General features: G+C 57.5%; 1 protein-coding gene across 2 annotated transcripts in view; it reads left to right on the top strand.

Moving 5' to 3' along the window:
- Positions 1–22,750, top strand: part of RBM19 (RNA binding motif protein 19) — a 123,663-nt gene extending 100,913 nt beyond the window's left edge. The window contains exons 23-25 of one of the 2 annotated variants that reach the window (XM_029222045.1): positions 163–283; positions 19,368–19,478; positions 20,226–22,750. In XM_029222045.1, the coding sequence (XP_029077878.1) occupies positions 163–283; positions 19,368–19,465 (219 nt within the window). In that variant the 3' untranslated portion in view covers positions 19,466–19,478; positions 20,226–22,750. Of the gene's footprint in view, positions 1–162; positions 284–19,367; positions 19,479–20,225 lie in introns of those variants that run through there. The other variant, XR_003793353.1, reaches the window with a different exon arrangement.
- Positions 22,751–23,474: the final 724 nt, after the last annotated feature.

Here is a 23,474-nt window from a genome sequence, read left to right as displayed (position 1 = left end):
CCACTAATGGAATAGAAGTGCCCATTAGCTCCCTACACCCGCCCCAGGAAGCAGGTGTCGCGGGGCCAGAGCTGGCCTTTAGGTTTGCGGTGCTGGCGGGTAGGAGACCAGGCTGTAGCGTCTGCCGGTGGGTCTTTGCTCACACGCTGTGTTTCGTTCCAGAGGGCCTTCAACGCCCTGTGTCACAGCACCCACTTGTACGGCCGGAGGCTGGTGCTGGAGTGGGCCGACTCCGAGGTGAGCCTGCAGACCCTGCGGCGGAAGACGGCCGAGCACTTCCACGGTAAGAGAACTGCCGTCCGCCGGCTGGGCTGCGGGGGCCAGGTTCCTGGACCTCCCTCCGTCTCTTTCACATCTACCCTTCGCCATCCATACGCTTCTCTGTGCCAGTGGGAGGTGCTAACCCGAGTGGGTGGCATTGGTGGCCTACACGCCCTTTTGGTTTCCCAGTCAAGTCAGGTCATTGGGAGGCCTGGCAGGATATCGGGGAGAGGAACAGCCTGGGTGAGGGGTGGTTACCCCCCCCCGCCCCCCTCACTTCCTGCTTGGTTGCTGCCGGCTGGCTGTCATTGCCCCCAGAGGCCACAGCTCACATCCAGTGGCTCTCTGCACCCAGCACTCTCCATCCAGGGTCCAGTGGCTGACCCAGGGACCACCTGCCCCGATTTCCCTGTGCCTGCTACCTGTTTACTGGACCCTCCTCAGTTATCCAGCTTGAGTGCCTTCCGCTTCCTGCCCAGGCCCCAATGGTCACAGGACCCAGCTCCACCTCTTATACACCTTGGTGGCATCACACAGCCTCGCCAGTAACGCAATCCATCCCCAGAAAATACTTAGCCCCTGCCATGTCCCAGTGTGAGGAGTGCAGCAGTGACCTCGGGGGGCTTTGGGTCCAGGTGGAAGGGGCTAGGTCCAGAAAGGCCTCCCCGCAGAGGTGACGTTTGTGCCCACAGGAGGGTTGCCCAGGGTTGGCATGAGCGTGACACATCGAGAAACGGGGTGGCCATTGTGGCTGGAGAGGGCAGCCAGAGGCCTCACACGGGCCTCGCCTTCTCTAGCACATTGTCTAGAAACAGCATGGAAGCCCTTTGACTCTAGCTCCACCTGCCAAACCCTTCAGAACACACCCCTGTGCCCCCCCCGCAGTGGCCTTTGCTGCCTAATCCTTCCCCACCACACCTCCCGTGGAGCTCACTGTCTCCAAACGCCAGGCAGGACTCTGTGTCTTTGCATATGCCGTTCCCTGTGCTCAGAATGCCTTGCCTCTCAGTTTTGTTTTTCTCTTTTTTTCCAACCTGGCAAGTGCCTATCCAGCCTTTAAGGCCCAGCTCAAATGACACCTCCTCCAAGAAGCCTTCCCTTTCCCCACCCTCCACCCCCAGGTATCAGTAATGGCTCCGTCCTCTGCTCTCCCACCTGTGTTCCTAAACCTCCTTGCCACATCATCATGTATTTCTTTTTTTTTTTTTAATTTTATTTATTTATTTGGTTGCACCAGGTCTTAGTTGTGGCAGCCGGGCTCCTTAGTTGCGGCATGCACGTGGGATCTAGTTCCCTGACCAGAGATCGAACCTGGGCCCCCTGTATTGGGAGCGTGGAGTCTGAACCACTGCTCCACCAGGGAAGTCCCCGTCCTGTATTTCTTAACGATTCTTCTTGCTGGACTGGCGCCTCCCCCAGGGTGGAGAGCGTGCCGTCGTGTGCCGTCACGTCACCTCTGTCACTGATTGGTTCATCTCCAGGCCCCCATGCCAGCCTGGGCCAGTCCGAGGCTGAGGAATACATAAGCAAAGGCAAACGAGAAAGCAGAGCCATCAGGGCTAAGTACACAGTCGCAAGCACACAACTCAATAAGTCCCCAAATCCTGCCGTGCAGGAGGAGAGCCTATCCTTATCGACAGCCATTGACGGGCCTAAATGCACCCATCGGCAAATGTTTGTGTAAGGGACTCTCCCGTCCCCCTGCCCCCCACCCACCCACCCCGCGGGGGAGTGGGACTCAGCAGTCCTGCCCTGCATTGGAGAGTAGCCCCTTCAATAAACTGAGCTCCAGAGACGGCATTTACTGCCTTACCCCAGCAGAAAGCCTGGGATTGGCTATCTCCCTCTATCAGCTGCAGGCCGAGGCCCAGACAGGGGCCGATACAATAATAATATCCGGAAAGGCAGCAGGTTGTTTGCATACATCTTCCCATTAATGCCCCAACAGCCCCGTGAGGTGGGCCTGACTAGCCCCGTTTTGCGGATGACAGAACTGAGACCAGCCGAGCATTAAAGGGACTCGTGAAAGCTACTGTTTATTAAAGGCTTCCTCTGTGCCGGGCCGTCCTCTGTATGTGACACGCGTTGTCTCTTTCATCCTCACGGCAACCCTTCCAGCCATGGGCACTGCTGTCTACATTTAACAGACAGAGAAAGAGGTTCAGCCGTGTGCCCAAGACATGAGAAAGCCTGGAAAGTGCACAGCTGACATTTGAACTCTAGGCCAGCTCTAGAGCCCTCCGCCCTGCCGTGCCACAACCCCACGCATGGCATTATAGTAGCAGATGCCACTTGTAAAAGCCTTGGGCCTCCGTTAGATCTAGGGTGTGTGTGTTTACCGCACGGCTTCCTTCCTCCTGAATCATCCAGACCCTGAGCCCAGAATGTACAGGGTCCCTTCCAGAAATGGAGGAGATGAATACCAAATCGTAGTGAGAAACATAGGTGGCGCTTTAGAATTGACACCCTGCGATGTGTGTGTTACCTTGTCCCCATTTACAGATGAGAAAACAGAGGTGCAGAGGTGAGAAAAGGCCCCACCAAGGCCAGCGCTGGGTGTCAGAGCCCAGCCATGTGTTTGCACTTTTTTTTTTTTTTGCGGTACGCAGGCTTCTCACTGTTGTGGCCTCTCCCGTTGCGGAGCACAGACTCCGGACGCACAGGCTCAACGGTGAGCCTGCCATGGCTCACGGGCCCAGCCGCTCCGCGGCATGTGGGATCTTCCCGGACCGGGGCGCGAACCCGTGTCCCCTGCATCGGCAGGCGGACTCCCAACCACTGTGCCACCAGGGAAGCCCCTGCACTTCTTTTGAGTCCCCTTGAGGGGACATTCCCCCCCTCCCCCAGGTTCTGGAAGGGGCCCCCGGCTCTGAGCTAACCAAGTGCGCAGAAAGGGAGCCCTGAGAGACCCTCCCCGGCACCGCGGGTGGATGTCAGGGTCCCAGCAGGGAACAGAACTTACCCCAGGCCTGCCATGCAGAGGTGGGGGCAGGGGACAGAGGTGAAGGGGCAGCAGGAGGAAGTGATGCCCCTGGGCTCCAGGGAGAGCAGGGACCTTGGGGATGGCCAGCTGGTCCCCAGGTTTGGAGGGATGTAGCCAGTGCCAGGGCCCTGAACCAAAGCAGGGAGGGAGCCAGGCAAGATGTGCCTGCATCCGCCTCGCCCCCCTCTCTGCTCTGCTCTCCTCCCAGGTCTCGCGTTGGCCCATCCGTCAGCCAGAGGGCCAGGCTCCCCAGTGACGGCTCCTTCCAGGGGATGGAGTAGGACAGGGGAGGGATTGGCAGCTCCAAACAGAATATCCAGCGTCTGTGGTGACCCACGAAGGTCAGGGCATAGGGCGGAGGTCGGGGGGTGTTTTCTGGGGGACGGGACCAGCAGTGCCTGGCTTGGCGGGGATGTGTTCCGTCCAGAAGGGTCACTGGCAAACGTGGCCAAGTGTCAGACCTCTAGCTGGCCTCACCTGTGTGGGGCTTGAAAAGGCAGCAGAGAGGTAGCCTGAAAGTTCGGGGCCCGAAGAGTCTGAAACAATTACCTATCATACTTATACAGCAGTCTTCCCAAACCAATATATAATCCTTAGAAAACAAAAGGACGCTATCCAGAGCACAGCAAGATATGAGACAGGGATTTTTAACCCAGAATCCGTGAAACCTTGTCTTCATGGGCCCTAGTCTAGGGCTGGCCTCAGAGGGGCTGTGAACACCCAGAAATGTTATCATCTGGTACGTGTATGTACGTGTGTGTTTACCTCTCTGGCAAGAGGATCTTTGTTGTCATCAGATTTTCTATCGGGTCATGGTCCCCAAAAAGTTAGTTTTAGGAAGAAGAGCATCAACTTTGGAATCATCAAGTCCTGGATTCTGTAGCCTCCCAGCTGAGTGTCCCAGGACAAGTCACTGTGCCCCTGGGGCTTCCGTTTCCCATTTTACAAATGGGGATACAAGGGTACTGCCTTATGGGGTACTGGTGAAGATGGTCAGGGCAATAACGAGCAGCACGAGCTGCCTTTTTTTTTTTTTTTTACCCACACAACACCCCTAGGAGGTAGATGCCCTTAATCACCCCATTTTACAGATGAAGGGACTGAGGCACGCAGAGATGAAGTAGCTTACCCAGGATCACACAGGCAGTAAGTGGTAGAAGCAGGGATTGAACTTGGACAGTCTGGCTACAGCGTTCCATCCTTGGGATGACTGCGCCCTACATCCTTCCCAAGTAAGCAGGACACCGCGGGGGGAAACAGGGTAGACGAGTCGGCCGAGAACAGGTGCTCTGCAAATGTCAGCGCTCTTACCCACCCACCCCATTGTCTGCTTGATGTCTTTGGAAACGGGGTACCCACGGCAGCCCTCGATACTCAGAATAGGGCTGCTGGCCTCCTGCCCTCCTGACTGGACCCTTTTCCCCGCTCTGCCCCTTCCCTGTGGTGAAAAATACCCAGCTTGTTTGTGTTGAAATCCTCATTGTTCAGAGCATCCAGGGCCCTGGCAGACTCCGAGGGCAGGTGGGATCCATGCCCAGTTCCCTCCCCCAGCCCTGATCTGTGCCAGGAAGGCACTCAGAACTCAGGTGGAGGCCCCGAGCCCCATTTGCCCAGCCTGAGCACCGAGGCCACGACAAAGGGCTCCCTGGGGAAGGTGGGCCTACGGCAGGCGTCTTAACCATTGGGCGGGACCCAGCAGGAAGCTTGCTGGGGACACGGTGGCCTCTGAGCTGCCCTCGGGGACAGAGGGGGGGTGGCCAGAGAAATAGAGAAGAGCTTTGGCCCTACTGTGGCCGGTACAATCAGAGTTCACCTCTGCCTCTGAGCTCCAGCTCCCCTGGGGGAGGCTGTGGGGATGGGGTGCTGGTGGGCCGAGAGCTGCCCAGGCCCTGTGACCAGCCCTTCTCTCCTGCATTGGTTCCTGACAAGCCTAGGTCAAGCCACACAGCTCCATGTGCAGTTCAGGCCACGTAATACTAATTACTATTATTATTACCATGACAACTTTCATCTGTTAAGCCTCACTCCACGCCAGGTCCCATCTGTGGGGCTTTCACAGGTATTACTCCTGCGGAATCCTGGGAGGTAAATACCGTCATTATGCAGATGAGAAAATTGAGGCACAGAGAGGGCAGATGATTTCCCCAGGGGCGCCCAGCTGCTAGTGGCCGAGTCAGGAGTCAGACCTGGGCTTTTAGCCATCCTGCTGGCTTCATATGAGCAGCTATGCACCGCTACCCCTTAACATTCCACCCTAGTGTGTGTCCTCATGTCCGTTCTGTTACCTCAGGTAAGTCACTCGGCCTCAGCTTTGTCATCTGTACAGCAGGACTAGGGTGCCTACCTCATAGGGGAATTGGGGGGCTTACAGGAGATGATGTCTCTAAAGCTCTCGGTGCACAGTGAGAAAGCAGCAAGTATTACTTATCCGCCCCTCCCCTGCAAGGCGCTAATGCTTCTTCCTTCTCTGGGCCACCAAGAACACTCCCTGTTTTCCTTGCATTCCGGTGGAGCCAGGCCGAGGGAGGATGCTCTCTGGGTGGAGGAATGAGACATAAAGAAGAACCGCAGTTTTTAGAAGCCCGGACAATAAGGAACGTGTGAGAGAGAGAGGGAAGGAGGGAGAATGAATGAGAATGAATAGCCCGTCACCTGGGCAGTGCTCAGGACGGTACGTTTGCATCTGTAGATGCCACCTGTCCCCATGCCTGGCACGTGGTAGGCTCTTAATTAGTACACAGTAACAGCAAGGGGGAGGAAGGGGATTCCTCGCTGGTAAAAGTGCGTGATGTCTTGCTTTCCGATGCAGTTGTGGGAACTAAACACACTCAGCACCCAGTCTGGAGGTCGCCACTTATCTAGGCTCCCTATCCACAGCCAAAACACTTTTCAAAGCCCCCCTCCCGGCACCCACTCCCCAAGCAGGAGGGTCTTCATTTCACCCACTGTCCCTGTATCATGGCGGTCCTTAGATATTCCCTTGCAAGTTGCTGCTTACGAAATACCCATCAAATGAAAGAGCCGAGGGCAGCTCTTTGAAAGTTGTTCAAAAAGCTGCCCTGGATAGGCAAAGCCCTTGACCCCAGACAGCGGTGCTTGGGCAGAGGGAAGGGCAAGACGGCCCTCTTCCACAGAACCGCCCTCCCCTCTCCCCTGTCCTCCCTCTGCCTTCCTTCCCAGCCCCCGGAATCAGCCGTCTCAGCTGCACCTCGGCAGCCCCGGCAGGTGAAGTGCTGTACTTCAGTGCCTCGGTGCGGGCGGGTGAAAAGAGAGAGCGCAGAGGGAAGAAAGAGGAAAGTCGGCCACTGGCTGTGTCCTTTTCTTCCCGAGCGTGTTACAAACCAGCAGGGTCGCGGCATCGCGGCATCGAGAAGCTTTCAGGGCCCCGGCAGGCCGCAGTACCTGCGAGCGCCGCTGACAGAATATAATGGTACGGAAGCAATCCGCCTGCACAGCCCTCTGTTTTCCAGCGGGCACAGCCAGGGAGGCCTGGGCAAACAGGCTTTTATTGGGCCGGGAGCGTGGCTCTGCTTCCCGGCATTGTCTTATTCCAGCTGGGAGGACTGATGGGCTGTGGTTAGCGGCTGCACCTTTCACCTCCGGAGCTGGGAGCGCAGACATGACCGGCATGGCAAGTGGCTGGCAGCGCCGCCGTCGCCCGCCTGCCCGCCCGCCCCCACCCTCGGCCAAACCAGGCCAGGCTGGGATGCGAGATCTGCCATCTTCAGGCCTAGATGATGGGCGCCTGTCCCATCGGTCACTGGCCTCCAGCACGGTGGCCCTCCTAGCCAGGAAGGAGGGAGCCCGACTCCTGGGGCCCTTGCCCCATCGGCCTGGCCCCCAGCCCCCCGTGATTCAGATCTCAGCCAAAGTGTCAGAGATTCTACTTTTCCCAGAAAGTTCCCTTGTGGCACCGCGTACCTCGTCTCCCTTGAACTTTGTGTTCACGTGTGTGGGGGTTTCACCTCCCTACTCCCCGAGAGGCTTTATCCTCCAGGGGACAAGGCCCTCTCCATGTCCACTGCCTTGGCCCTGCATCTAGCACAGAGTAGGTGCTCAGTAACAATCGGTGGGGTGAATAAACGAACAGAGATAAAAGTCCTGATCGTCAGAAGAGCCCGTTCTAATAGTGAGTCAGATATGTACTGGGCACTGCAAGAGGGGCCCTGCATGGTGTGCAGCCAGGTGGCGCTAACCTTGACCCTCGAAACACCACTAGTCTGGAAGAGGCAGTTGTGTGGCGCCTTTTTAAAGGTGAAGTCAGGAGAAAAAGAAAACAGGAGAGAGCTCGGTCGAGGACATACTGCGTGCAGGGGACATTGCCAGGTGGTTTCATGCACTCTCATTTTAGCCTTGCAGCTCCTTAGAAGAGGTGCTGTTCCCATTTTTCTGAGGTGCAAACTGAGCCCCAGAGGGGTCTAGTAACTTGCCTGAGGGCACACAGCTTTGCACACTATGGAACAGCTCACCGTATTTAGCCACTCCCTAGATCCCCAGCAGTTCCTAAATTTCAAATTATCCCCCCTTTTATTGGATCTGGGCTCCACAGTCCAGGTAGGGCCGTGGTTACAAACTACAGCCCCACAGCCAGATTCAGCCTGCAGCCTACTTTTGTAAATAAAGCTTTTGAGGGGAACACGGCCATGCCCGTTTTTCACGTAGCGTCTCTAGCTGTGTCTTCGCACTGTGAGGACAGAGTTGAGTAGTTGTGACAGAGACAGTGTGGCCTGCAAAGCCCTAAAATATTTACTATCTCCCCTTTTACAGAAAAAGTTTACAGCCCCTAGGGCTTGTGAGATGGCTGCCCTTCTTTTGTCTAAAGCCACGGGTGACTAATTCCTCCCACATAACCCCCCTTTCTCAGAGAACGTACAATTCTAGAGGCATCATAACCCCACCCGCATCCTCCCAGCTAGAGTCCTCTGCTTAAAAATCCCCAGCTCGGGCTTCCCTGGTGGCGCAGTGGTTAAGAATCCGCCTGCCAATGCAGGGGACACGGGTTCAAGCCCTGGTCCGGGACGATCCCACATGCCGCGGAGCAAGTAGGCCCTTGTGCCACAACTACTGAGCCTGCGCTCTAGAGCCCGCGAGCCACAACTACTGAGCCCGCGTGCCACAACTACTGGAGCCCACGCGCCTAGAGCCCGTGCTCCACAGCAAGAGAAGCCACCACAACGAGAAGCCCATGCACCGCAACAAAGAGTAGCCCCCGCTCGCCGCAACTAGAGAAAACCCATGTGCAGCGACGAAGACCCAATGCAGCCAAAAATAAATAAATACATTTATTTAAAAAAAAGAATCCCCAGCTCTTCCTGGAACAGAAACCGCAGTGCCTTGCTTCCCACTTCATTCATTCACTCACTCAATTCTCCATTGATCATCTAATTATCCAGCCTTACTCAGTACTGAGGACAAAGCAGCAAGCAAAAGAGAATGTGCCTGCCTTCATGGAGCTAGTATTTGAGCGGGAGAGATGAATGATTTAAAAAAAAAAAAAAACGGTAATAATGAGAAAGTTATGATGATCGCAAGCCCTGTGGAGGAAATGCAAAAAGATAATATCATACACTCAGGGGTGTGAAGAGGGAGGAGAGATTCCAAATGTGGTGGTTGGAAAAAGCCTTTCCGAGGAGTTAGTGTTTTTGTGTGATTCAAAGAAGCCAGCCAGCCCAGGATCTGGGAGGAAATCATTCCAAGCAGCGGGAGCCGCAGGTGCAAAGGCCCTGGGGCAGAAGCATGCTCATCGCAGGCCATTGTGACTAGAGAATGAGTCCAGGGTGGAGAGTGGTTGGAAACAAAGCTGCAGAGGCCAGAAGGGCTCCCTGGTGGGGTCTTGTGGGGTGGGGCAGGGAGCCTGGCGTTTATTCAAGATACAGTGGGAAATCCCTCGAAGATTTAGAAAGAGGAGTGCCATGGCCTGGTTTACACTCCATCCCTCATCCTCGCTGCTGCATGGGGCATGCATTGTAGAGGAGTAAGAATATGGAATAGGAGTCCCACTATGGTCGTCCCAGCAAGCCACGGCGGTAGTCTGAGCAGGGACAGAGACAGGAAGGGTGGAAAGAAGCCAGTGGATTGAGCATATGTGGTAAAAGTAGAGCTGGCCAGACTTCTGAGAGGCAGGAGGGAAATTAAGGCCAGTACAGAGACTTTTGCTCAGAGCGAGCCACTCACAGGATGGTGGTGCTGCGTGATGATGAGGCTCTGGAAGCTGGGAAGAGTGGGTGGGGGTGGGAGTGATCCAGCCGCATGGGGTTTGAGACACCTATTAGGACTCCCCATGGGATGTCAAGCAGATAGATCTGAGTTGGGAGCTCAGGAGTGAAGTCTGGGCTGAGATATAAATTTGGAAGTCACCAGCATACAGATACAGCATACAGATGATAACTGCAACAGTTCACCAGCCACCCCCACCCCCGCCCATAACTTAATCATTCACAGGACGGCACACTTTCAAAAGACTGGGGACCAGGAGAGCCCATGATCCCCATGCCAGCCCTTGCAAATATGCCTCACTGATCATGGCCCTGAAAACATAATCATCGGGCTTTAAAAATCACACTCAGGAAAGTTCAAGCGAGTATATGAAGTCACAGAGATTATTATTCAAAATATCCCTCTGCCATGGATCTTTCCAGCAACCTGGAGACAGAAGGTTCCTATAGGCTCCCCTCGCCTCGTTTTTATTCCTCCATTTGGGTGCCTCACATTCCCTCCGTAAGGCTTTGCTGTGGCAGCCCTTCCTCCAGAGCTGTCAGAGGCTCCAGCAGAAGACAGGTGAGGGAGGGCTGTCACAGATTGCCACAAAGGGTCCTGACAGAGGAAAGGTCACTGTGGGCACCCGGGGCCACCCAGGAGGTGTTGCACCCCTGCCCCCTTGGAAGCGGGTGCCCGCCCCTGTCCAGGGTGCTGAATCTGTTCTTCCTTCTGCTCCTAGCCCTGTCGGTGGGCAGCAGCAGGAGAGAGGTTGAAACTGGCCGGGAGACCCACTCTTTGTCACATGCCCCAGGCCACCCCAGCTGATGCAGGCAGAATCGAGAGAAGAAAAATCAAGAAGCCGGAGTCAAGGTGGCTCCTCGGTGGCAACTGCTAGCAATGGTGCAAATGGCTGAGCTGTGGCCAGGGAGCCAGGTTCAGAGAGCCAGATGCTTCTCCCTGCAGAGGTGCTAGGGAGGCTGGGGGGGCCTGGAGCAAGGTGGAGCAGGTGTCCTTGTCCTCCAGGTCACCCCCTCCCACTCCTCCCTCCTTCCACCCCCCACTCCCCGAGCCTCTTTGAGTGGTGTTTTGGAAATACTTCCAAGCGCTTCGGCAATATCCTGCACACTCTCTCCCCCTTCCCCCGGGAGCGGCTGTCCGTGCGGGGAAGGTACTTGCTCCCAATCCTGCTAAATTGTTATTGACTTGTGTTCTCTGTGTTCTGCAAACATTTCACTCGGCTGTCGCCAGTGAGGCCAGGAATCCCTGCTAGGGCTAACGGGGAAACCAGCCGTGCCGGGCCATTTCTCCTGCTCTTCCTCATTGATCATGGAATTAAACTGACAGAAGGAGAATTTCAGAGCAACTTGGGAGGGGAAGGGGCTGGGCCCGGATTGGATGAGGGTTTGGGGACCTGGGGACCAGAGTGCTGGAAATAGGGTCAGGAGGAGGGTGGACTTGCCTCCAGGGTTGTGGCTGGTGACAGAGGGTGGCCGGGTTTGTTTCTGAACTGTAGGCTGGCCCAGGCCTGAGAAACCCAAGGAAAACACACAGACGAGGAGGTTGTTATTACTGCTTCATGACCACAAGTGAAACTAGTGGGGTTCTATAGACAGAGAGTAGAGAGAAAGTAAACCAGAGGCCGCACTGGTGAGTTGTCGGCTGAGATCACAGATCTTTATTTTGCCTAGAACGTAAGGGGGAGAAAAAGTGTTTTGTTTTTGTTTTAATTAATTGTTCCTATTTTGCTATCAGAGGATTTGACCTGAAAGTCAAGATTCTGGCCTCTCTTGAAAAATCAGGTCTGACCACCCTAGGTCCTACATTCACATAGAGTAGCTGGGGTCGAGTTACATGGGCTTTTTTTTCTTCTTCTTCTTCTTTTGCCGCAGTCCGCAGCCCTCCCTATAGTCACCCACCCAGACCATTTAACTCCATCACATTCGCACTTACAGATCTTAGTGCAGACAGCATCCCACCTTGGCCCCTCGAGACGATGTTACTGATTCTTTCTTCTTAGCCTCTACTCCCAACCCAGGGCCTTTGCCAAGAGGAAAGGGACAGGTAGTTAATGTCGACCAAGCCCCTAGAAATGGGGAGATCCCTCCAGGCCCAAGACAGGAGAGTGGAGCGGGGAGCGGTGGGAGGCGCCTTCCAGCCTCTCCTGGTTTCTTTTTCTTTTGTCCTCTGCAATGAGTCACCTTCTCCTGGACACTCTCCTGCCTCCCCGGCCCGCACAGGCCGCTCCAGCATCTGTAACTAATGCAGGCGCATGCAGCACCAAGCCCCAGAGCACCCAGGCTTAGTGGCCCCACGGCCCTACCGGGGCTGAACCCACAATAATCCAGGCCGGGCACCTTCAGCAGCCCTGGTGGATGGAGAGCCGCCAGCCCGGCCGCCTGGAACTCCTATGTGCCCTGGATGCCCAGAGCACAGAGCAAGATGAACCCGCCGGGCTGCACCGGGGCTTCCTGCTTCCCAGGAGCCAGAGTCCTTAGCACTGTGATTCATAACGGCTGTAGTCACAGCTGTCTCAGTAGCCAATGTCCACCCCAGGCCATTTGCCTCAGAACCTCTGGGGGTAGGGTCCAGGTATCTGAGGTTTCCCAGACGATTCTATCAGGCCGTGGGTTGGGAACCAATAGCTTCTTGAAAAAATGGCTGATGCAGGCACTGGGCCGCTGCCACGCGGCCTGAGTCTGTTTCAGGCCTTCCCTGTTGAGAAGTTCCTTCTGAGGAGTCTGGGCTGGCGTCCCCCCTGCAGGGCGGGCAGCTGAGCCACGGGACCACAGGCATCGCCGTGGGGTGACGGGAAGACCCTGGGACCACCTGATCTCTGCTCAAGGCCCCATTCAGCGGAGTCTTCCCCAAGCCCTAGAACAGCTGCTTATACATCTGGAAGATGGGGCAGTAATATCATCTGGCTTGTGGGAGACCTGTGAGTCCACACCCAGCCCATGCCTGGAGCCCAAAGAGGCTGGGCTCAAAGCCTGAGAATGCTGGGTTCTCTGCCTTCATGTACGGTCGGCCCCGGCTCAGCCTGCTAGGCTCCCAGTTTCCTGAGTACCGCCCGCTCTCTGGGTGTCCTTGGACGACACCTGCGTTGTTACTTTTAACATGACTCAACACCTCTGTGTGCATCCAAGCCTTATCTGTTGACTCTTCTTGTGGCGGGCACTACTGCCACGCCCTTTCTACAGAGAGCAACTCGATCAGATGGCCTGGGACCAGTGAGTGACAGAGCTCAGAGCCCAGCTCTGCCCGCCCTGGGACCCCAGCATGGCCTCCGTGGCTGCTGGCTCAGTTTCTCCTTTGGCGGCAGTATCCCTGGCACCAGGCCTGGCACGTAGTATATATTCAACGACTGTTTGCTGTGAATGACTGAGGGCTGGAACCCTCAAGGCCTGAGATCAGGAGAGCAGGCACTGTCCCCAGTTAACAAACAGGAACACCGAGGAATGGAGTTAAGAGGCTCCCTTAAATCCTTGAGGTGGCAGAGGTGGGCCTGGGGCCCAGTCTCCCGTCTGCCAGCCCCGAGCAGGGGCTTTCGGATCACGCCTGGTTCTTGGGGGACCAGCTATGTTCTGCAAAGGCACATCCATGAAACAGCCTCCTGGTACCGAGAAAGGGCCACTCGTTTGGTCTTAGGAGCCAGGTTGATCCTCTCTAAAGAGTGCCCTTTATTCTGTGATCATCTAGTGTGTGCCTGCTGTAAACAGAGCCCTGGGAGGCAGACCCATCGGGGTATCTGAGGGTTTTGCCCGTGGGGGCTGCCAGCCTGGAGCCTGGGAGGCAGGGGGACCCAGGAGCAGGCAGCCTCACACGCCAGGCCAGCCCTCAGGGTGCCGGCCCCTCGCAAGACCCACATCCTGTGTCTCCAGCACCGTAGTGTCCCCAAGGGTGGGGACTGCAGGTTGCTTGTGCCCCCCAATGGCCTGGGGCAGCAGGCCACTGAGTCCGAAGGCTGTGGTGCCTTGTCCCAACCTGGAATCCCGCCCTCCACTCTCAACCCTAACCTCCTTCCTCTCCTCCCCTCGAGGGACAGACCGGAGAGAGGGGCACACCTGCTCCCCCTCCCCCGTCCCCCCCAGCCTGTTGGAGTCGCCTCAGGTACGGTTTTAACAGGGGAAACCTGCTACACGGGCCTGCACTTTACAGTTTGCCAAGGCCTCGCCTGCCCTTTGTCTCGGGGAGTAGCAAGCTCGGGACCTCCAGGAACAGGCAGAAAACACCCAAATAAACGAGACCTCCCATCTCCAGGGGCAACTGGCACACACCCCATCGATTATCCTTAGGTGGGGACATGGGCCCAGTGTGGCCAGATCAGCCAGTTTCAAGAGAAACTAGAAATGGAGATTCTTGTGTAGCCTCTCTTGTGTTTACATATTAGTAACTAAGGGTTTTTTTTAACGTTCGTGATGTCAGCAAATCCAGATGCCCTTCAGTGGGCCTGCCGGATGAGGCCCTGCTTCATTCCAATTGGTCACCTATAGACAATGGTGTCTTAGTTTGGGTTCCCTGGAAGCAGCCCCTGACCAGCTAGGAGGGGAGCCAGTTTGGGGGATGCAGTGAGCAGCCCCACCATACAGGCCACAGGGACCCCTGAGAGCCGTGTGGCACCTGCCCCAGAACTGTCCCCTGGAGTGGAGGGAGTTGGGACATTTCTCCAGGGGGCTTAAATCTCTAACACTTCCAGCCTACCCTGTGCCAGGGCCACGTGTGCCACTGTGGCCAGAGAAAGCTCCTGGCCCTCCAGGCGGGGAGCTATGAATACGCCCCAGAGTTGCCCGCTAACGCCGTACGTGACTGTCAGGAGGGGGGCACCCACCGCGGCCGCCGCATCTGTCAAGGGCCGGTACTGCCATCCCCATTTTATGGAGGAGGGAAGTGACCTGCCCACGCGCTCTCAGTAACAGTACCCATTAAGGACAGTAAGGGCGTCACCTTTCCCCCGCGGCTCCTGCGTGCCGGGCTGTTGTAAAGGCCTTCATCTGTGCCCTTCTAACGCCCTTTGGGACCCCAGGAGCTGGGTGCTCTTCAGTAACTGCCGAGACTGAGCACAGAGAGGGGAGGCCTCGGCCCCAGGTGGCTCAGCCGGGGGGCGGCAGGCTTGCCTCCGGTCCGGGCAGCCTGGCTACAGCCGGCAACGCCATCAACTCCGAGCCCGGCCGCCCCGGCCGGTCACAGCTGCTTCCTCTCAGGGTTCCTTTCAGGATCCCCGACCAGCCCTGAAGCTTTGCCCTGTCCTCCCGACAGCCCCCCGCCCGCCTGCCTGCCCGTGCCTTGTGCACAGGGCGCCAGCGCCAGCCAGGGACGGGAGAGAGATGCGGGCTGGCGTTCTGTCAAGGAATTAATTGAAAAATAAAATCATTAGATGGGAACTCCAGAAATGCAAAATGGTGGCTGCAGAGTGGGGAGGGGGACGGGGGCAGGACTGGGGGGTTGCTGGGGGACGGCTGAGCTTTTTGTCAAGTTAATTTCTTGGGTGTTGATGTTTGGTGACATTCACTTGTTGTTTATCTCCGGGTGCAGCTGTGATACTGAAAGAGAACGCACAGCTTGTTTCGTTTATTTATTTTACACCTTTCTCCGGTTCTGCATTATGTTTGTTCGGTGAAAACCCACTGAGGCTTTTGATGTCGGGGAGATGGGATTTCAGCAGCTGTTCCCGGCAAGCAGGGCGCTCCGCGTGAGGATGGGGCCTGTGGGGGTGGTGGTTGCTGGGTGTTGTCTGGTGGGGACTCGGGGCCCGACGTGTCCTCTGTGGGGCGGGGCGGTGCTGGGGGCCCCCGCCTGAGCCAGATACACCAGGCCCCAGGGTACCAAGCCCTTGGGGCGCCAGGCTCCGTGAGTGAACTCACTGATCCTTGCCGCCGCCCCGGGAGGCCGCGTCCCCACCCCCAATGTACAGACAGGCAGCCGAGACCCCAAGAGTACAAGTGACCTGCCCAAGGTCACCGAGCGTTAAGTGGCAGAGCTGGGACCTCAGACTGTCTGACTTCCGGGGGTCATGGAGTCCGCTGGTCGCTAACGACTTGCCTGCCACTCACCCCACAGCCGTCAGTGGAGACCCCTGTGCCTCTGGTTTCCAGCTGAAGGAGGGGGAACCGTACCAGCTTTGGCCTTGACCAGCCAAATCACTTCATTCACTTACTGGACAACTATTTATTGCTCACCTACTGTGTACCAACCTTCCTGTGACAGCCCCTGCCCTGCTGGCACTCCCCAGCCTAATGGCAGAGGGACACATTAAATCAACGCCTCTGACATGAGCAGTAGTAACAAAGATGGTGGCCTCAGCACCGTCATGGAGCCTGACCAGGGGCTGGCATTGCTCTTTTCTCTCCTCAGTGCTCACCACAGCCCCAGGAGGTAGGCATTCCTAGTGGCCCCATATTACAGATGAGGAAACTGAGGCCCAGAAGGGCTAAGTCTGCTGCTCACAGCCTCACAGCCAGTCCATGCCTGGGCTGTGGGGTCAGTGCCCACTGTTCCTGAGCACAGTTACAGTAGGTGCTGGGGACAAGTCAGGGGGCTCTGAAGGGCTTTTGCAGGAAGAAGGAGCCCTCACCTCCCGGGGAGTCAGGACGGCAGCAGAAGGCAGCCACAGAGAAGGGAGGGGTGGCGGAACAGCCCCGTCCCCCCACGTTATACATGAGGGGTTGAATCTCGGACGGGGCACATGCCCTGCCCAGGGTCACCCAGCTCGGGAATGGTCAAAGCCAGACGCAGTGGCCACACGCCCTGTCACCACAGTGTCCTGCATGATCTTGGCCCTGCCCCCAGGCAGGGCCCCTCGGGAGATGCCACAGAGCACAACACAGAGCATGCATGGGTTGCAAACTAGACCGTCTGAGGTGGAATCCAGGGCCTGCCACGTGTTAGCTGGGGGCGGGGGGGCGCCTCCGGTGTGTATGCTTCTCTGCACCTCCGTTTTCCCACCCATGAAATGGGGGTGATGACACCAGCCTCCGGAGGGTTTATGAAACTAAGGTGAGACACCACTTGTTAAGTGCCTGTCCTGTGTGTTTCCTCTTCCAGCTATGTCGCCCCTCCCTCTGGGCCTCAGTTTCCCCAGTCGTGGTGCCTCTCTTCCCGCCACTCCATTTGTTTGTTTGCTGCCCCGACAACTGCAGTTTTACTTTTTAAAAGTTACCCACATTGGTGCCCCTTTTTATTCATTCACTCAATCATTCATTCATCATTTTTATGTTCAACAAATGATGACAGAGCACCTACTGTGTGCTGAGCCCTGGGACGGTCTCTCGCAGTCTGGCTCACAGTGTGGTGGAGCCAGGCCAGTGCAGCACTCGGGATGTTCCGGTGACAGAGAGGCCCTCGGAGCTGGCCAGGCCCCTGGTGACCCTGGGCCGTGCTTCTCTGAAAGGTCCCCGAGGTGGGCTGGTGCCCAAGGGGTGCCCTGTGCTGGCCACTGGGGGCACCTGGAGTTCACATCCCAGTCACCGCCTGCGCGGTGCTCCTGGGCCAGCTGGGTAAGAGCCACCCGTGTGCCTGGCACCTGCCCCCTTGCCAGTCTCAGAGTCATGCTCAAGCCGTGGGAAAGAACAAAAATTCTGCCAAAGTGAAAGCGGTAGCTGCCACCATCGTGGCTACTGCTCCACTGGCCGCCCCCTCGGGCCCCAGGCCAGCCCAGGAGAGCAGGGACCAGCCGTCCCAGGAGCTCAAACCTATCCCCATCGTTAGCCTCTGGGGGGGGGGGGGGCGTCAGTCACAGGCCTGCAAGTCCTATTTTGCCGCCCTTCTGTTTCCTGGCTCCTACTACCTGCCCAAAGGTCCAAGTTCCAGAGACCGTTGCGCACTTCCGGCAATTATTTGGAAACCCAGAGGGGGCGGCGGGGGCGAAGGAAGCAGCTGTCCGCCCCAGCCCCTCCTGTCCCCCTCCCTCCTCATGACTAACAACATGGTGATGATGGCCTGAGGCTCCGGCCGGGCGGGCCTCCCACCCCTTCCTCACCCTCCCCGAGGGGCCATCCCCTCCGCGTCCCCCCTTTCTGCCCCATTCGCTCATCCCCTCGTTCAACAGCTGCTCACAGGCACCCACTAGGTGCCACGCAGTGCACTAAGGCAGGGGACACGGCCGTGAACAGGATAGCTCTGTCCCCAAACGAAGAAGCGCCCGCCGGGTGGTGAGAAGTGCTATGGAGCGAGGTGGGGTTGGAGAGCGGGGACCTGTAGACAGCGGCCAGGGGAGTCCTCTCTGAGGAGGGGACGTGGGAGCAGGGGTCTCCGGGTGGGAGCGCACTTCGCGGGCCTGGGAGGGCCCGGCCCAGGCAGTGCCTCGAGATGACCACGGAGAGCTCCCGGAGCGGAGCAGGAGAGCCTGTCCTGGAAGGATCCCTCGGGCTACTGTTGGGGGGGGGAAATAGGTGGCCCTGAGGGTGAGGGCGGAAGCAGAGTCCGCTGAGAAGGTGCGAGGGCTCAGGTCAGGCAGTTAGCCGCGGAGAAGAGGAGAAGGGTCAGCGTCCGGGTCAGGTTCTTAGGAATGAGATGAAGAAATAGCCTCAAAGAGGTCAAGTCACTTGTCCAAGACCACCTGGAAGAGACCCAAGATGCTGCATCTCGAGGGCGAGCGTTGGGCTGGGCTCTGGGGAGACCCGCTGCCTGCAGGAGCCCCAGACCCAGTGGGGAGATGGCAGCTAAGGATCGCAGTGACAATTTGTCCCACCCGGAGGACTTCACAGAGGAGGTGTTGTTTGAACCAGGGAAGGAGAGGCTATTGGGACAGCATCCAACAGCTGCCTCAAAACAAGCCCAGCGTTACGTGGGGGTGAGGCTGGCCATGAATGACTGGTTAGACAGCAGAGGGACTGACAGAGTCAATCTAAGCCCAGAGCCTTCCCCTCCCCCCCCCCCACCCCACGCCCTTCCTGGAGGGCTGAGAGGACCAGCACACCTCCCCCCTCCACCCTTTGTCTCCCTGGCAGTCTCTGGGCAGCACCTGAGACTTTTATGAAAAGAGGAAAGACGGTGGGCTTTGGTGTGTCTTGGGTCCTGGTTTCACCACTTCCTAGCTGAGTGACCTTAGACTTACCTGTCTTTGCTTCAGTGCTCTCAGCTGTGAGAGGTAATAATAATACCTCCCCATGGTATTGTTGAGAAGATAAGAGCCATAGCACAGAGCAGATAATCAATAGTGTTTGGCACCCTGGGGACATATATTTTGCCGAGCCCACCATGCCCTTTCACACTGTGCATGTACCTCCCCTTCCCCGTCTCCTCACAGAGAACTCCTCTGCATTCTTCAAAGCCCAGGTCAAATAGCCCCTCTTCTCTAAAGCCATCTCTAATTGTTTTTCCCTCCATGCCTCATCTGGAGTCCTTGAGCATCTAGTCACCCAGCATTTACTAAACACCTACTGTATGCCAGCCACTTACTATACCGTTAAGAGTCTGCGACTCTGAGAGAACAGGGACTTGTTTCCCAGCCCCTGCCCTCGCTTGACTTGGCCTCTCTGGAGGTTCTGGCTCCCCCTACATCAGGCAGAGATTCGCTAGCCTCTGACCTGCCAGGAAAGGCCTTCCTCCCTTCTTTCCTCTGTGGGTGGAAGATGGGCAGGGGTGGCCGACAGGGCTGGGAGAGAGGCTGCCCCCTGGTGAAGTAGAGACTAAGCCTCCGTGTTTCTCTGTCTCCCGCTCTGTGCTCTCTTCCCCTTTCTCATATCTCCTTTGATGCTCCTTCCCCCCTTTCTTGTCTTTGCTTATTTCTTCTGTCTCATCTCCCCCCCCCACCCCGGGTCTGTACCTGCTCTCCTACCTCCCACCCCTTCCCTCTGTGCCTTCCTGAATCCCCTTCCCCCGCTCCCTGCTTGCTCTCCCCTTCCCTCTCCCTCTCTGTCGCCTCTCTCTTCCTGACTCCCAACCCTCTCGGCTGTTCTTTTCTCCTCTCTTGCCATCTGGGCTCCCGCAGAACCCCCGAAGAAAAAGCGGTCTGTGGTGTTGGACGAGATCCTGGAGCAGCTGGAAGACAGTGAGGACGGCGGTGACGAGCAGACCCTTCAGCCGTGAGCTGGCGCCGAGGGTACGTGGCTCCAGAGCCCTGGGGACCGGGCACAGCCGCTCCGGCTCTGCACCCCCTACCACGGGGGCCAGGCGGGCCGCACCACCCGGTGGGGCAGCAGCAGCAGGCAGCCCCGCCCTCCACTGGTCCAAGGTCGGAGGGGACGATGGCCTCAGCCCACTGCCCGGGCATCCCAGGCCCCAGGCACTGACTGCGCCTGCTCTCTGCCCGGCACTGCAGGGCCAGAGAACAGGCGCAGGATGCCACCGCGCCGGGCAGCCCCTCGTGGCAGCACGAGGATCTGGAAGTGGCAGAAACCACCGAGCCCTGCGTCCAGCCCAGCCATTGGTGGTCCCCGCACAAGTTCCCCTCTTGCTTCTCCTCCCAGCAACCCTGAGATGCAGACAGGGCCCCACCATGCTGGCGCGAAGGCCGGGTTGCAGAGGGACTTCAGGGCTTGCACCGGGGTGCGCAGCTACATGGGCGCAAGGACCCTCGGGCCCCACTGCCCACGAGCCCGGAACACTCACCAGGCTGAAGGCAGCTCTCTGGAGTTGGGCGCTTTGGGCATGAAGCCCCACTCCACCCAGCACAGACTGGGGACCCTGCCAAGTCAGCTCACCTCCCAGGGCCCAGCCTCCTCACTAACTGGTTCCCACCTCAGAGGGCTTTAGCGAGAAAGAAATGTAATAATCGTGAAGAACGCCAGGAACAGTGCTGAGCGTGTAAGGCGGGCTCCAGAAGCTTCTGTTCTCGCTCCCCCTCCAGGGCTGCTAAGCTGGAGTTCCTGCCTCCATCTCTCCAAGGGACTGCTCACAGCCTGGGATGTGGCCTCTGTCCTGCCCCCTCCTCGCCACTTGGGACCATGGGCCCTGGTTCAGTCACCAGAGCGTCTTCCATCCGCGCTGACCACGGGGCCACTCACGAAGCACCAAGCCCCAAACCCAGACACTGGCTCATTGGTTGAGCCCGGCTGTGTCGCTAACGGCAGACGCCCTCTACTCACAGGCTGGGGACCCTGTGAAATGCAAACAGGTCCCTAGCCCTGGCAAGCAGTGTCCCAAGGCTCATCCCAGACCTGGGGTGCCCACATCTACTCCCGCCTGGAGATTCACACCCAGCACACACCAGGAGGCAGATGGTAGAGAGGAAAGAGCTATAACCCGTCTGCCCTGGGTCTGAACCCCAGCTGTGTAACTTTGGACCGGCGAGGTCCCCTCTGACCCTCAGCTTCTCTTTCTATAAAATGGGGGTGATCTTGTACCTACCTCAGAGACGGTGCTCGGACTACATCAGCCAATCCAAGTAAAGCCCAGAGCAAGCACTCGTCAGCGTTTTTGTTTCCTTCTTCATTTGGGCAGCTGGGGGCCCCGAGTGAGAGCCCAGGGATCTTCTGACTTGCTGTGTAAACTTTGGTCTGTGTATTTTTCTGGGAGGATGTTTCAGTCCACACCAAGCAGTTTTCGGAGTGGCCTGGAATCCAAGCAAGACCACACAGCGCTGACAGTCCTGCAAGGCTGGGCGTGTCCCCAGTTCCCTGGGGGGCAGGTGCTTCCTAATCCGTCCTAGGTTATCCCTGGGACATAATGGAAGCAAAAGACACAGACCCGGAGTGGCTCATTCCCAGCTTTTATAGTGAGGTGTCTCTCCGACATCAGACCATAGAGCCTCTGTGGGGTCCCTCGGGTGACCAGGCTCCCAAGTTTCCGTGGATCCCAGGGATGACAGGGCTGGGGTCCACCCCCTCCCTCCCCACTGCTTGTCCCGTTAAGGGCCATGTGGATTCTTCTGGTTAAAGAAGATTGCAGACCCGTGGGCCTGGCACGGGAAGAGGCGACATTGGCACCGACTTCACTGAAGGTACTAGAATGTCCCCAGATTGGAATTCACCACCTACTGGTGTTGCCATGCCAGCTCGGGCTCTGCATTCAGACCATTCTGGGTTCCTGGTAACATCCACCACTCGCCAGCCTTGTGAGCGTGGGCCAGTGACTTAACCTTCGATTCCTCAGTCTTCTCATCTTTAAAATGGGATGGTGCTAACAGCACCTCCATATACCGGGGGTATTGTGAGGCCCAGAGAGCTTCAGGCACCTGCAGGAGGTGAATCTGACCCCAGGGCCTCGGGTCTTTCTTGACCTTCATGCTTTACTGTCTTCCCTGTGTCCAAAAGAAAAAGCAAGCAAGCCCCGGCCCAAGCCCAGAGAAAGCTCAGGACCAGCAGAGGAGCGAGGGGGTCGTGAAGCCGATGGCCTGAGGGAGCAGCAGGCGGGAAAACCACCAGCCACTCAGCCAGCTGCACGCAGGGAGACTGTGGCCCCTTCCCTCCTGCCTGCCCGTCCCAGCCTGGTGTCTGTACCCCCAACCCTGGGGGCTTACTGTCTGGGGGGGGAAGGGCACCCCGGTAAGCAAATAGAAGCAGTCACTTCAACTCCCCTAGAGATCCCGGGGGGGGGTACCCCGTCACCCCACCTTCGTGCCACACCTGGCCCTCACCAACGCCCATAGCAGACTCCACGCTGCCCCAGGAGCACTGCATTCTCCACATGCAGCCATGAGCTGGATCATGGGGAATGTAGTTTAAAACCCTTCGGCCCTGCCCCCATGTGCACACTTGGAGTACAACCACACTCTTCACCACGACGAGCAAGAAGGCCCTGCCTCCCCTGACCCTGCCCCTCACTTACTGCTCTCCGGCCTTTACAGCCCAGTCCCACCCCAGGGCCTTTGCACTTGCTCTTTGCTCTGCCTGGGAAACCCTTCCCCCGCTTTCTTCCTGTTTCCTTCCCCCACCTCCACCAGCCACTCTGAGATCTTCGTTTAAGCTTCCCTCCCTTCCTCAGAGAGACAGCCCCGACCACCTAATGGAAAGTAGCCACGTTCTGTTCCTCTCCATGCCCAGCCCCTGCCCCCATGTCGTCCTCAGCCGATCCTGTCCCTGTTCGTTTCAGTCACAGCACCTGGCGCCTGGAGGCTGAACAAGTGTCTCAGTAACCCTGAGCCCTGTCCCCCACCCCTTTGAAAGTAACTCTTTAAATAGGAACTACTAAAGCTCTCGTCATTTTTATTATGATAATCACCATCGTCATTATTATTGGTATTCTGGAATAAGAAGTATAGCTAGGTAATAATAAAATAAAGCCAGGTCTTTAGCCTGGCCCAGAGGAGGGCCCGCCTTTCCCCCTTTGAGGAAGAGGGACTGTGGGAAAGCATTTCAGAAGAAAAGCCTCCACCCAGTGTGTGCCGGGTGAACTGGGGAGACTCCGGGCCTTGGAGCCAAGGCCCTGCGGAGATTGGCGGTCACTGTTGTCACCAGAGCAGTGGGGCACGGGGGGAGCTTTCGGGGAGGGGCTTCAGGTGAGTTCAAATGATGATGGGACGTCAGAGGTCCCAAACCACCAGAAGACGTAGGAGAGAAACTCCAGAAATAAAGCACGAAGGTCGCACCTGAGGAAGCAGGAGCATTCTGAGGTGGGTCGTGGTGGAAAGGAGCCCGTGTATCCAGGAAGGCAGCCTGGAGGGAGTGACCTCTGCCCAGCAGCCCCCGAGCAGGCCAAGCAGAGACGTGGTTTACCCAGTTGCTCCTCATATGAAGCCAAAGCCAGACTCAGGATGGGCCCACGGTTGCCGTGGTGCAGTTGGGAAATAAGTGAGCCCCTCCCCCAGAAACGACCGGTGTTGCTGTGCTTATTCCTAACCCTTTCCATCCTGGGGTTACCCGTGGGCACCAATGCCATTGCCACAGTAGACTGGAAGTCAGGCTCGGGCCCTTGTGTCAGCGCTTGTAGGCCATTCCACAGACCCTCAGCCATGGGGTGATCCCAGGGTGTGAGGTCTGCCCCCTTCCTCCCCGGGAAACGCGAGCTGGCATCCTCCAGCTGGTTTGCACGCTCTGCAGGGGCTGGTGTGGAAGATCACAGGACTGGAGTGAGCCCAGGTCCCAGCGGAAGCACCTTGACCCTGGGAGGGTGCCAGGCATCTTGCAGTGTCTCAGAAAGGAAAGGGGGGGCACAGCAC

Source organism: Monodon monoceros, unplaced genomic scaffold, assembly GCF_005190385.1.
Source record: "Monodon monoceros isolate NGI ecotype Baffin Bay Population unplaced genomic scaffold, NGI_Narwhal_1 Super_Scaffold_1, whole genome shotgun sequence".
Lineage (NCBI taxonomy): Eukaryota > Metazoa > Chordata > Mammalia > Artiodactyla > Monodontidae > Monodon > Monodon monoceros.
This window is presented reverse-complemented; position numbering and strand designations above follow the sequence as displayed.